We start from the raw sequence: 15,324 nt of genomic DNA, 5'->3' as shown, positions 1-15,324 counted from the left end.
AAAAGCACAGAGCTCTCTCAAGACCTTCACAACCTTACTGATGGCATTGGTGACAGACATATTACTAAACTTCTGAATGTTCCAGTGAGCGCCACTGAGGCCATAATCCGGAAGTGGAAAGAACATCATTTCACCATAAAGTGGCCATGAGTAGGTGCTTCTCGCGAGATTTCTGACATAGGAGTCCAAAGAATAATCAGAAGAGTTGTCCAAGATCCAAGGACCACTCGTCAAGAGCTTCAGAAAGACCTGGTCCAGTTGTTTCAAAGAAAACAATAAGTAATGCACTCCACCGCCATGGCCTCTCTGTATGCTCACTGCACAAGACTCCACTGCTGAAGAAAAAACACAAGTCAATGAAATACTTGGAGAATAGAATCTGGTCAGATGAAAACAAAAATGAACTCTTTGGAAGTCTTTGTACACACCATGTTTGGAGGAGAAATGGCACTGCACGTCACCCCCAAAAACACCATACTATCAGTGAAGTTTGGAGGAGGAAACATCATGGTGTGGGGCTGGCAGACTTCAAAATAATGAAGGAAAGATGAATGGAGAAATGTACCGGGACCTTCTTGATAAGAATCTGCTTCCATGTGCTCAGGATGCTGAAGATGAAGCGAGGAGGGACATTTCATCAAGACAAGGGTCCCAAACACACAGCCAAGGAAACTCTCAATTGGTTTCAGAAAATAAAGATAATAACACTGCTAGAATGGCCCAGTCAATCACCCAACTTGAATCCAACTGAAAATCGATGGAAAGAACTGAAGATCAGAATTCATAGAAGAGCCCCAACTTCAAGACTTGAAGACAGTTTGTGTGGAAGAATAGGCCAAAATCACACGTGAGCAATGCATGCGACTCGTTTCTCTATACAGGAGGCGTCTTGAAGCTGTGATTACCAACAAAGGCTTTTCTACTAAGTATTAAATAAATTTAGGTAAGCGTGTTCAATACTTATTTCCTGTGTCATTACACTTTATTACACATAACTTAATTTATTGACTTATTTGTGTTGATTTCTTTGTATGTGTGGATTACATGGGTTGTTACCAACATCTGGTGTAAATTTCATGTTGATAGCCCCATTAGACATAGATTTACTGAGAAAAATGTTGACACATTCAATTTTTATTTTCCCCGCTGTATGTTGCACTTTTCTCACTTCTCACAGCACTTCAGTGAGTGGGGAGCCACTTCAACCACCACCAATGTGTAGCATCCACCTGGATGATGCGACGGTAGCCATTTTTCCACCAGTACACTCCCCACACATTTACTGTTAGGTGGTGAATCGGTGAGAGAGATAACCAAGGGGGTTCATTAGGGGGCCAGAATGACTAGGCCATGGTGAGCAATTTATCAAGAACATCAGGATATACCCTACACTTTACAAAGGATGTCCAGGGATCTTTATGACCATAGAGAGCCAGGGACTCGGTTTTACATCTTATCTGAAGGATGGTGCCATGTTTACCACACAGTCTCCCCCATTCACTGCACTGCAGCATTGAGATCCACATTCAGACCACAGGTTCTCCCATCTCAGAAGAGGACTTCTGAAACTCTGTTATACTGACCATTGGGTTCTTGGTCACCTCCCTGACTAAGGCCCTTCTTGCTTGGTCATTCAGTTTGACTGGGCGATCAACTCCAGGAAGAGGCCTGGTCACTCCAGATTGCCAGGAAGAAGCTTGGTCACTCCAGATTGCTAGAAAAAGGTCTGGGGCCTCATGTATACCGCCGTGTGTAGAACTCGCACTATAACATGGCGTAAGCACAAAAGCCGAAATGTGCTTACGCACAGAAAATCCAGATGCAGGAATCTGTGCGTACTCCAACTTCCACGTTCTTCCGTTACTTCCGTGAAAACTAACGCTCGTGCACGCGCATTATGTAACGCCCCAAATCCTCCCAGAATTACGCCTCTTTGAATATGCAAATCAATATAAATCGCCCTTAAGCGCAGCCTTCTGTGAAAAGACAATGGGAAAAGCACGGGGAAAATATAAGAATTTCAGCGAATACCAAGTGGAGGCAAAGGAAAAACATACTATTTGTTCAAATAAACCGTGGTATAATCAACAAAAGGAAGTTGATCGAGTGACATAGCGTGTTGGAGAAACTTGAAAGCTCACATTCACAAAATCGCACAGTGCCGGAAATAAAAAGAAGTCACATATCAAAGTTGCCGTGGAAAGCCGAGTTGTAAGCCCACCGTCTGAGTGTCATATGAAAGTTTATTAGGGTACAGAGAAAAAAGGCACACGGTGGGGAAAAAGCACGAAATGTCAACTTCAATCTCGACATTTCCACTTTAATCACGTAGTTTATTTTGTCATTTAGTAGAACATTATAAACTTCATCTTAAAATCGTTTAATTAACCAGTTTCTCAAATCACATCGTAATTAAAGTAGCACGTTAAATGCTTTGTTTTGTATTTGATCTTCTATGTGATCTATGTGTGTGAATCACTACTTGCTTCTTAAACTGGCTCTCTTCCTCCAACTGGACACAGAGTCCATTACATTTGTGATATTACAGCTCTCTGAATAACTAAAATACTGAGATGTATACGTGATGTCATTTTCATGATGATAGGAGCTAAAGCACGTTATTAAACATGTGTTTCACTTCGATGAAATAATTTATTGTCGAAATTTGTCGCTGCGTTTTTAGCTGTGTTGTTATTTTCTCTTCTGTTTTATATTCAATATATATTGGCGTAGCCCACTGCAGTCCTTGCTTTTCTTTCCCCAAGTAACCGATCGCCATACAATCAGCTCTGTAATAGACGTTAAGCCATCTGTAAGCTTAGCCGATTCTTCAAAACGTTTAAAGAACATTGAAATATCTTCGTAGTACATGTTTAATTATTCTATCCTTCACGACACTCCCAGTGAAGAATATAGATTATTTAAATGAAGTTAAAGTTTTATGTGTATAATTTAACAAACATATTTTGCTGCATTTCACCTTAAAAATGATATCGTCATCATATGTAAATCGCGCTTTATAAAGTGGCTCAGGTTGTGAGATATTATAACTGTAGTGCAAGTTTACAGTGGGGTGATTGTACTTATAAGTACAAACAGTTCTACAAGGAGCAATTGATTGAGTGCATTTAAAGTTCTTGGGATTAAACTGTTTCTGAACCGCGAGGTCCGTACAGGAAAGGCTTTAAAACGTTTTGCAGTGGCTGAGACAGCGTGTCCTTAAAGCTGTATATCGATAATTCTCTTTCCGATCAGCTGCTGCTGTGATTCACACTCAGATACAGTGATATAAATACTCCGAGTCGTGCAGTGAGAGAAATATGGAAAAAGATGATCTGCTGTGGCAACTTCTAACAAGAGGAGCTGAAAGAAGAAGAAGAAGAAGAAGAAGTGAGAGCAGTTATGGTATTTGGAATACTATGGCTGTTCCCTGGACCATTATATTGTTACGAGTTAATTACAATCAGATGCATTACACTAATAAACAATATGCGGTTAGTTTCTGTGTATTTATAAAGCCGCGTCATGAAAATAATGAGTAATCACACAGGAACAGTAGCACTGCTTTGACGCTGGGTGCCGCCAGTTTGCAAAACCGAGCAGAGAACTTACGTATGACAAGGCATGAGGTACCGTGGAAAAGTGCGTGGCTTTACACCAAGTATAGGTTTTATACATCGCGATTTGAACGTGGAAAAGTTCTTACGAAACATTTCTGTGCGTACGCACCGTTTATACATGAGGCCCCTGGTCACTCCAGATTGCTAGAAAGAGGTCTGGTCACTCCAGATTTATTTCCAGTTCACAATTATTAAGGTTATGAACGCTCCAAACTTCAGAAATGGTTTTATACTCTGGTCCTGATCTATGGATCACCACAATTTGATTGTGGAAGTCTACAGGGAGTTCATTGAACTTAGACATGGCTTGGTTTGTGTCCTGCCATGCAAATGTGTGAATTGTGGGACTTTCTACACCCTGGTACACACGTGTGCCTTTCTAAACGTTGCCCAATCAATTCAATTTGACACAGATGGACTCCAATCCAATTCTTGACACCTCTCAAGGAGAGATAAAGCAAATATGATGCACCAATCACAATTTGGAGTGCCACATCACGGGGGTCCAAATACTTGTTTGAAGGAGAGATTTCAACATTGAATTCTTAAGAAATCTGCACGCCTTTCTGAAAGCAAGTTCTCACTTTGTCATCATGGGTTACTGAGTGTAGATTGATAGACCAAAATGGCAAAAGTATCCATTCTGAATTAAATCTGCATCACGGGAAAGTGTGCAGAAAGTGAAGGGGCTTTCTGATGGCATAACTTTAATGAAGAGCATTAGCCCCTAATATTAGCTGGATGGATGAGTTTAATTGTACCAAACAATGGATCTGATTTTCTGGTCTGGTGGGTAAAGATCTCTTTTCTTTCCTCTAGACAGGTTTGATCAGGACGCAGGACGCGGATTACTTCTTGAAGCCTTTACCCCTGCAACTTGCACTTAAACGGAACTACACGGCCCCCACTGGACACCAGCCCCACGTCCTCTACAAGAGATCCACTGACAATCAGAAACCCTTAGTGGACAATGAAGTCCTAATGGCGAGACGTCCCAGGCGCTTTGATTTCTACAGAGGAGGAAACCAAAGTCGGAGCGAGCACAGCGACTACAAGCATGGACGGCTTCAGAAGCAGCATTACTGCGGAAGGCGCAAGAAATGTATGTAAGGACATTCTTCTATTAACTGGATTTGTGCTTGCTGATAAAAATGAAGTAATTTAAACTTAATAACTTAACCAGAAAGCCCAGTGTCCAGTAAGAATTGAGATGCATGCTGATTTGTATTTTGATGATTGGTGCATTAGGATGGTAGGATGGCACAGTGGTAGTGTTGCTGCCTTGCAGTAAGGAGCCCAGCGTTTGCGTCCCACTTCTTCACTGTATGGAGTTTGCATGTTCTCCCGGTGTCTAGGGGGGTTTCCTCCAGCTCTTCTGGTTTCCCCCTACAATCCAAGGACATGCAGTGTAGGTGAATTAGCGATGCTAAACTGGCCCTACTGTGTGTTTGGTGTGTGTGTTTAACCCTGCATTGGACTGGCACCCTGTCCAGGGTTTTCTCCTTCCATGCACCCAAAGCATGCTGGGATTGGCTTCAGCTACCCCATGACCCTGGATTAAGTAGGTTAGGAAATGACATGACATAGCATGATTGGTGCATTGCCATAACTAAACATACAATACCTGAAAGAACACAAATGGAAAATTTATCAATGGTGAATTGAGGAAGAGTTTCAAAAATTGTCATTTTTCATGAGACCGGAGCTGGAAACAGTGGCATCCATCCATATTATCCAACCCGCTATATCCTAACTACAGGGTCATGGGAGCCATTCCCAGCCAACACAAGGCGCAAGACAGGAACAAACCCCAGGCAGGGCGCGCACACACACACCAGGGACAATTTAGGATCACCAATGCACCTAACCTGCATGTCTTTGGACTGTGGGAGGAACAGGAGCACCCGGAGGAAACCCATGCAGACATGGGGAGAACATGCAAACCTGGGTCTCCTAACTGCAAGACAGCAGCGCTACCCACTGCGCAACTGAGCCGCCCTGGAGGAAAACCATCCATCCATCCATTTTCCAGCCCGCTGAATCCAAACGGGGGTCTGCTGGAGCCAATCCCAGCCAACATAGGGCACAAGTGGTGGTGCCAACCCACCACAGGACACACACAAACACACCCACACACCAAGCACACACTAGGGCCAATTTAGAAACGCCAATCCACCTAGTCTGCATATCTTTGGACTGTGGGAGGAAACCGGAGCGCCCGGAGGAAACCCACGCAGACACGGGGAGAACATGCAAACTCCACGCAGGGAGGACCCAGGAAGCGAACCCGAGTCTCCTAACTGCAAGGCAGCAGCGCTACCCACTGCGCCACCGTGCCGCCCAGGAGGAAAACCATTTATGGCCAATTTATTAGGTACTGATACTGTCCAGAGATGATTCCTGCCTTGTGTCCTTGCTTGCTGGGATGGGCTCCAGCCAACCACAAGCCTGCTCAGGACTATTAAGGTGTAGAAAATGGTATGGTATGCTACAAGAAGTCACCCCTGTGAATATGATACATCTGACCAGTTGGTCAAAGGGGTTTCAGCAGGTTTCACCCTCTGCCCAAAGCAATCTCAATATGGTGTATTGTCCTGCAGCGGAGTGTCCATGTTCTTTTGATCTTGGCTTCAACTAGTTTATGACAAAGTGTTGCACTCTGTGTATTTGCTTTACGTTTTGATTTACCCTGACTTGATTTGCTTTTACTCTTTGGAGTCTGTAGTTGCCATTATTCGACATGACGACAAGAGCTGTGTCAATGAAAGTCAAAGAAGCCATTAGGAAATGGAAAAACTAGACTAAAACCAATGGAGACATTGGTGAAACCTTAGAGAGAGAGAGAGAAAGCCCCAGACGCCTGTCCGACAGATGAAAAACAGTCTTTAGGAGGCTCATGTGAATGTGGCAGTGTGGTCTCCTACTGCTGTGGCCCACCAGCATCAAGGTTTGACGCGTTGTATGTTCAGAGATGCTCTTCTGCATACCTTGGTTGTATCGAGTGCTTATTTGAGTTCCTGTTGCCTTTCTATCAGCTCAGACCAGTCTGGCCATTCTCCTCTGACCCCTGGCATCAACAAGGCGTTTTCACCCAGAGACCTGCCGTACAGTTGTACAGAGTGGTTATCTGAGTTACCGTAGTCTTTCTGTCAGCTTGAACCACTCTGGCCATTGTCCTCTGACCTCTCCCATCAGCAAGACATTTTTAACTGCAGAACTGCCGCTCACTGGATATTTTCCCTTTTTCAGACCATTCTCTGTAAACGCTAGAGATGGTTGTGTGTGAAAATCCCTGCAGATGAGCAGTTTCTGAAATACTCAGACCAGCCTGTCTGATTAGATAATTGCGTTAACAAGCAGTTGAACAGATGTACTTTGAGCATATTATTCTTATTAGCTAATAAAGTGACCTGTGTGTGTGTGTGTGTGTGTATGTATATATATATCTTCTTATATAATACGCTACCGTGGCTGTTCATTTGTTTGTCCAGGATTTTAAATCACCCATAGCTCTTGAACCGTTTCACCTATTGACCTGATATTTGGTACACATACTGTATACTACATGACGTCTACTATCCACATTCTGGGTGATGATGATTTTTATTACTCTTTTTATTTTTATTTTATTCTACTTTAGAATCAACTCTAGGCAGTGCGCAGCAGGGTGGCCGTGCGGTGCATCTGTATGGGCGCCATTCTCATTCCCTACCACCTTCGCTAATCATTCTTGAGGCAGATTGAAGACTTAAGTGCCAGCTTAAGTAAAAAATTAAAGAACACGTACTAAGTAATTGCAACACAAAAACTTAGTTAATCAGTTTTAACTCAAAAAGATGTGGATGAAAGAAGAGAAGCGGTGGGCCGCTAGGGTGGAGTAAAGAAGAGCTGCTCAGGAAACAGCATTCGCATCAACCTCTGAGCAAACGAATGCTAAACAGAGACAGAGAAAGTGGATGAAAACTAGAAATGCTCAAGTCAAGTGTATTCACTGCACGTTATTGTGCAGTACACCGTTACTGGTATATATACAGTATACAGTATATATATATATATATATATATATATATATATATATATATATATATATATATTTTATACACATATGTTTTGAAGCCTGGGATGCATACACCCGTCATAACCCCCGACACAGGTAGGCAGAACACAGGTTCAACACCCAGTTCATTTACAGTTATATTCACACACAGTGCACAAATCATCAGCACTAATACTCAGTCCCTTCTTTTTTCTCTTTTTTTCTCTTCTGCCGGTTCCATTCCTCTCCTCCCCACTCCCGCCATTGAATGGTGGAGAATTGCCCCTTTTTTATAAGGTACCCAGAAGGACTCCAGGTGGCCAATGAGTTTCTTGCAGAGATTCTTCCACACTATGGGTGTCCCAGTCAGGTAAGGGTGCAGACTGCCTGCCACTATATATATATATATATATATATATATATATATATATATATATATATATATATATATATATATATATAATAAAACAAAGATTTATTTTTCTTCACCTATGGGGCACGTCTTCCCCGTGTCCCACAGGCACAGCACAATCCTAAAAGCACTCAAAATAAATCGAAGCACACCACACTCCTCTTCTTCTTCCTCCACCACTCCTCCCAGGCAACCTCGTCCTCCTCCCCCCGATTCTGGCTCCTCGAGTGGTGGCTGCCGGCCCCTTTATAGTCCACCCGGAAGTGCTCCAGGTGCTTGATTGCCGAGTTCCAGCTGCACTTCCAGTTGTGCCGAAAACACTGCCCACAAGGGCTCAGTAGTCCTAGCTGCAGCACCCCCTGGCAGCGCCTGCGGGACCCAACTCCAATTCCTATGGAGCCCTGCGGGAAACTGAAGCACCACTCCAATGCAAGGGGGCGGCCATCTAGCATCCAGGTTTAGGTATTGCAAAGTCCACGGCTGCTTCCCCTGAACATATACTGAAGGGGCGTCCCGGCCAGGGTCCATGTCTGCTACAGTATATATACAGTGGTATCTCGGTATATGTCCGCTTTGGAATAAGTCCAACTTGGTATACGTCCTGTTTGGACCCAAAAAATTTTGCTTGGTATACGACCTTTGTTTGGAATACGACTCACGTGCTAGAACACTGCACGCTACCCTTGTTTACCTCTCTCGAGACAAAGCCACGACTGCCCACGAGCGTCAGTATGGCAGTTGCTAGCATTCAGTGAACAACCCGCGCTTTAACTCTCTGTGAATTTACACATGATTTCATGTTTTTTTGCGTAAATTTGAATTAATTGTTGAAAAGTATGAAGGTGGCATGCGTATCCGGGACATGGCTGCTGCATACCTTATGCAGAGAACGATGGTATCTACAATTGTGAAAAACAAAGACGTTATTAAAAAGTAAAGTGAGGTTAAATTTTCATTTATTTCATCTAATTGCTTTTGTATTTATGTATTTTAGTATTAAGCAGTGTTTAAATTATTTTATACAACCCATTCAATGTATAATATACCAATAACAATAGGATTTTTTTTCATGGGAACGGATTAATCATTTTCCCTTTATTTCTTATGGGATAAATCCGTTTGGTATACGTCAAAGGATCTGGAATGGATTAAGGATGTATACCGAGGTACCACTGTATATACTGTATATATCTATATATATATATATATATATCCATCCATCCATTTTCTAACCCGCTGAATCCGAATACAGGGTCACGGGGGAGCCAATCCCAGCCAACACAGGGCACAAGTGGTGGGGCCCACCACAGGACACACACAAACACACCAAGCACACACTAGGGCCAATTTAGAACCGCCAATCCACCTAACCTGCATGTCTTTGGATTGTGGGAGGAAACCGGAGCGCCCGGAGGAAACCCACGCAGACATGGGGAGGACATGCAAACTCCACGCAGGGAGGACCCGGGAAGCGAACCCGGGTCTCCTAACTGCGAGGCAGCAGCGCTACCACTGCGCCACTGTGCCGCCCTATATATATATATATAATTTTAGACATAAATAAATGAAAGACATGTGTGTGTATGAAGCAGTCAGCTCTGCTCACGCTCAATCACAGCGACTGCGGCTCAACAATGTGCAAATGTAAAAACATTGTCTATCTGGAGGTACTTTCTTGAGACAAAGATTAATAGGACTCATTTGCTGGTGATACGACTTAGATATGGTATCGCCAGTGTCTTCTTATGAAAGCCAGTGGGCAACAAACACAGGTGGGCACACATCTTCTGTACTACGTAATTCTTAAGAGTTAGTTAGCTGACGCCACTTCAAGTTCACCAATACAGTAAAACTGATCGGAAGTCTTCAGGTTGTTTTTTTGACCCGAAGACCACATGCAGCTAGCTAGTATATACACACACAGAATGTAATATAATACAGTACATAATACACGCAAACATATATACTAAAAAAAGGCAAAGCCCTCACTGACTGACTGACTCACTCACTCACTCATCACTAATTCTCCAACTTCCCGTGTAGGTAGAAGGCTGAAATTTGGCAGGCTCATTCCTCACAGCTTACTTACAACAGTTAAGCAGGTTTCATTTCGAAATTCTACGAGTAACGGTCATAACTGGAATCTACTTATGTACATATATACCGGCCATAGCCTGCAGCTCGGTCGCCGTGTGAGGCGGAGTTGCGTCTCCCATCACCACGCCTCGCACATAGTTGGCTACCTGCCCATATTGCGTTCCCCCATCCCCACGCCTCCCACGTAATTGACTGCCTGCCCATATACGGCCGTCCGTCAGCAGCAATCCAAGCTGTGAGAAAACAGTAAAAACGAGGCATGTCAGATGTCGTGGTACATTTTCTGATGCAGCTAGACGGAAACAACTTTGTGACGCTGCCGCCAAATACTCGTAGGCAAATCCACAAGTTCATAGAGACTCTGTCATTAAATACTCGTAGGCAAATCCACAAGTTCATAGAGACTCTGTCATTAAATACTCGCAGGCAATTCCACAAGTTCATAGACACGCTACCGCTAAATACTTGCAGGCAAATCCACAAGTTAATACCGGAATGCCTGTTAAACATCTTAGATTCACGAGTAGTGATTTGGGTGGTGAGATGTCTATCGAGGTGATCACCATCGATCAAAGAACTGTCACTTACTGAGTGGTTTCCATGCCCGGAGATGGCACCTACCTTTTCCATTCTCTTTGCTACATATTGCACGGCCATATCAGGCTCACTCTTGATATCCGGAGGAACATTGTGTCTTATGTATTGAATGACTGGGGCAGGTTTTAAGGTGTGGACTGATGACGGTACAGGAGATAATTATACTACACAGGAGCACTAGAAGAGGGAAATGCTTAAGCCCTTCACCTATGGTTCTGCATGTGAGTTGACGGCTGCCGTTGAATTTTTCGGTTGTCACTTTCAAGTGTACCGAAATGGCCAAATATTTTTCACCTTTCGACAACCGCCAATGCCTCTTAAACATCTTAGATTGACAGGTGACGATTTCAGTAGTGGACACTTTGATGTTTATGAATGTTTAAACTCTCAAAAGCTGGATGTGAAGTTATCGATGAAACCGGTTGTGTGCTTACAACGCTTGACAGATGCCGAATGTCACTTCAACACTAGTCCTACAAATACTGTCGTAATTGAAACAAACCATGAAACTCAAACCGATTATGACAGCAGCAATCCAAGCTGCGAGAAAACAGTAAAAAGGAGGCATGTCAGACGTTGTGGTACATTTTCTGATGCAGCTAGACGAAAACAACTTTGTGACGCTGCCGCCAAATACTCGCAGAAAAATCCACAAGTTAATAGAGATGCTGTCACTAAATACTCGCAGGCAAATCCACAACTTAATAGAGACGCTGTCGCTAAATACTCTCAGGCAAATCCACAACTTAATAGAGACGCTGTTGCTAAATACTCGCAGGCGATTCCACAAGTTAATACCGGGAATGCCTGTTAAACATCTTAGATTCACGAGTAGCGATTTGGGTAGTGAACACTTCGATGAATGAAACCTGTTATCTTTACAACGGTTGACAAACACGGAATATAACTTGAACACAACACATCCTCCAAATATGAACCTGATTGAAAGAAATAATGCTAATCAAATCTTAATCTCTTTAATACACTACTTCTCCGCTGCGAAGCGCAGGTATTTTGCTAGTAATAATAATAAAAGGCAAAGCCCTCACTGACTCACTCATCACTAATTCTCCAACTTCCCGTGTAGGTAGAAGGCTGACATTTGTCAGGCTCATTCCTTACAGCTTACTTACAAAAGTTGGGCAGGCTTCATTTCGAAATTCTACGCGTAACAGTCATAACTGGCACCTACTTACGTCCATATTTACGGGCATAGCCTGCAGCTGGGTCACCATGTGAGGCGGAGTTGTGTCCCGCATCATCACGCCTTCTACATAATTGAGTGCCTGCCCATATAAGGTAAATATCCGTGGGTGAAGGACTGTGCTTATGCAAACAAAGATGAGATGGTCAGGGAGACACGCTGCCGCTAAATAATCGTGGGTGAAGGACTGTGCTTAGCATATTCATAAGTGCAGCTACTGCAGAAACCCTCTGACGCTGAACAAGCCTTTGTAGACATATCAATAGGAAAGCAAGGTGTAAAGCTTAAATTCCGTTCATAGACACGCTGCCGCTAAATATTCGCAGGCAAATCCACAACTTAATACCGGGAATGCCTGTTAAACATCTTAGATTCACGAGTAGCGATTTGGGTAGTGAACACTTCGATGAATGAAACCTGTTATCTTTACAACGGTTGACAAACACGAAATGTAACTTGAACACAACACATCCTCCATATACGAACCTGATTGAAAGAAATAATGATAATCAAATCTTTGATGACAGCAACACTTATAACAGTGACAAAACAATTACATTGACAATCATGTTAACACTTCCTTTTGTTTTTCATAACTTCTTTAACACACTACTTCTCCGCTGCGAAGCGCGGGTATTTTGCTAGTATATATATATATATATAATATATGTGCAGCTGGAGATCCACAAAGGGAGAAAATGAATCACGTATCATAAAGTAGTTTTTATTCCTGAGCTTTCAACCCCTACCAGGGGTCTTCATCAGAGAATAATGCTTAGACTTACAAGAATCAAAGGCAATATATAGTAATAACTTACGTGGTGGGTGGGGAGGGGTGGCTAGGTCAAAAGGCGCCAAAAAACTCAGCAAACGATCAACTTGAATCAGACTGCCCACCCCACTTGGCACTCACTCTCTTATCACCACAATGTGTCTGAAGGTGCAGCACGCATCCTGGCCAAGTCAGGCATCAGAATAGCACACAAACCCACGAACAATCTGCGTACGGTCCTCTTTAATGCGAAAAGCAAGAAATCGACAGCAGAAACACGAAACGCAGTGTACAGCTTTCCATGCAGTTCGCGCTCAGCGGTATACATTTAACAAACTTCAAAAAGAATCGCAACACGTATACAGGAACACCGCAACACCGTCAGAAGAAAGGACTCATTATCATTGATCTATACGCATACTAAATCAACGGGACATACATTTAATTGGGACGATGTACAAGTAAAATTTAAAGCCAATACTAAAAGTGCCAGACAGCTGGCCGAATCCTGGTTATCAAATGAGAACGCCATCAACAGACACTTGCACATAAATCCAGCATATGCAAACTTAACAAGAACTTACTCATAATAAACAAGACTTTACACCCAATACCCCAACGGACCTAGCCACCCCTCCCCACCCGCCACGTAAGTTATTGCTATATATTGCCTTTAATACTTGTAAGTCTAAGCAGTATCCTCTGATGAAGACCCCTGGTCGGGGTTGAAAGCTCAGGAATAAAAACTACTTTATGATACGTGATTCATTTTCTCCCTTTGTGGATCTCCAGATGCAAATATGCAAACCGTATCACAGACCTTCTCTTCCATATACAGGTATAAAATACTGTGTTTCTATTGTAGAGGTTCAAAGGAAGAAGTGTTAATAAGAGTTGGGGTTCCAGGTGGAGAGCCCGATTTAATAGAAATGTAAAACAGAGCTGACAATGTTTCATAAGCTGTTCTAGGTAGATGAGAGTGCTCTGTCACCTTTCGAAGCGGGCTCCAGAGTGTATGCTGACTTCCTGTTGGGCCTCCAGGGCGGAGTTACTAGGGTGGAGTTACTGGGCTGAAGCAGAACAGGCTCACTGGTTGTCCTATGAATGAGCCTCACGATTCCAGGTGGACAAAAACAGGCAATTCATGACAGCGCCCCCTCTCTGTTTTGGAGTGGTATTGTTAGAATTTCACGGGAGCCCCGATGATGTCCCCAACACACAGATGCATGATGATATATTAAAAAAGTTTCTGTTTTTTATTTTTTAAATCCTGTATTATCTCTTCACAACCCTTGCATTCTCATAAGCCATTAATTTGGTCACAGACCCCAAGGACCTTATAATTAACCTCACCTAAATCAGAAAGATGTTTTGTGGCCAGTCAGACGTGTCTTTTTCATAAATGCGTGGAATTTTTTCCTCCTCTCTATGGAAACGAGAATAAAAACATAGGAAGTACATACAGATATCTGTCAAGATGAATGCTGGAAAATACGTTTTAAGTTTAAACTGTGGGAGTGATCGAAATGAAATGTGGCAGTGCATAAAAACACACAAAAACATTTTGGGTCAGGACCAATGTGATATCATTATGTTTGGATGACAATCGATAAAAAGGAAAGGAAAGGAAAAAAAATGATGACTTCAAAATGTTTCAGAAACATTGCAGAGTCATTGGATTAGTGAGCTAATATTAATAGAATTGACTGGAGTTGCTGCCAAGTGGGTGGAAAGTGATGGGACATGAATCTTTTGGACTGCATGAGGAAGTGTGCCGTGAATTAAATAGGCCTTTTCAATATGAACCAAGAAATAAATCGCAAACAAAAAAAAATTAATTGAAAACATACTCCTTCTGCTTACATTCAAAGGGAATTCACTGCGATAGAACTGTTAGGAATGTCCTTTGGTCCTTGTTTGCTTGCGTGTTTATTTATTGATTGTGCTTCCATGCTTGCTTGGGCACATTCAGCTTCAAACAAATTAAAAGGAAATTTAATTTGTGGCCCAGTGGGATGTCATGTTAGCAGGTGCTACGCGGATCAAAAATCAAGCTGACCTTGTGACGCATTTAGTCAGACCACAAGTATACTAGAAAGACGTTCTCCGCCGAGATGGACACAAATCCTCTTTTTATCTGAGTGGTGGTGGGAGCAGCAGGGTCATCATGGGTGAATCCTATGCTGGGAGGAGGAATTGGCGTGGCAGCGATTTGATTTTCAATGGTTTCCCTTCAGCTTGCCTAAACGAATTTAAATTAAAGGAGAGTTGGTGAAACGGTTTCATTGGTTACTTTCTGTATGCCACGGGACAGTTTTTACTGTTGCTGCCACACATCTCCAGAAGACCGTGTTCAGTTCTCCATCGGATTGCTTTCAGAATTTGGTTCCTACCTTGTGTGAGTTGGTGCTGTCATAACGTGCAGTGCCTTTGGAAGGTTTTGAGACCCCTTCATTTTTTTTACACCTTTTGTTATGTTGTAGTGTGAAAGAAAAATTAGCTGTCACCTGCTGGGTCCTACAAGGATCAGTCCTTGGGCCGACCCTTTTTAACATTGTGGAGGATGGCTGGCTGTTTATCCCGGCC

General features: G+C 42.9%; 1 protein-coding gene across 3 annotated transcripts in view; it reads left to right on the top strand.

Annotated features, from left to right (window-relative positions):
* The window catches only part of LOC120515670 (A disintegrin and metalloproteinase with thrombospondin motifs 16), a 330,557-nt gene that overhangs the window by 84,344 nt on the left and 230,889 nt on the right, over nucleotides 1–15,324 (top strand). For 2 of the 3 annotated variants that reach the window (XM_039736888.1, XM_039736889.1), the window contains one exon: nucleotides 4,440–4,722. In XM_039736888.1, the coding sequence (XP_039592822.1) occupies nucleotides 4,440–4,722 (283 nt within the window). Of the gene's footprint in view, nucleotides 1–4,439; nucleotides 4,727–15,324 lie in introns of those variants that run through there. The other variant, XM_039736891.1, reaches the window with a different exon arrangement.

The sequence above is a fragment of the Polypterus senegalus genome, chromosome 15, assembly GCF_016835505.1.
Source record: "Polypterus senegalus isolate Bchr_013 chromosome 15, ASM1683550v1, whole genome shotgun sequence".
Lineage (NCBI taxonomy): Eukaryota > Metazoa > Chordata > Cladistia > Polypteriformes > Polypteridae > Polypterus > Polypterus senegalus.
The sequence above is the reverse complement of the archived record's forward strand: the minus strand, read 5'-3'. Positions and strand labels throughout refer to the sequence as shown.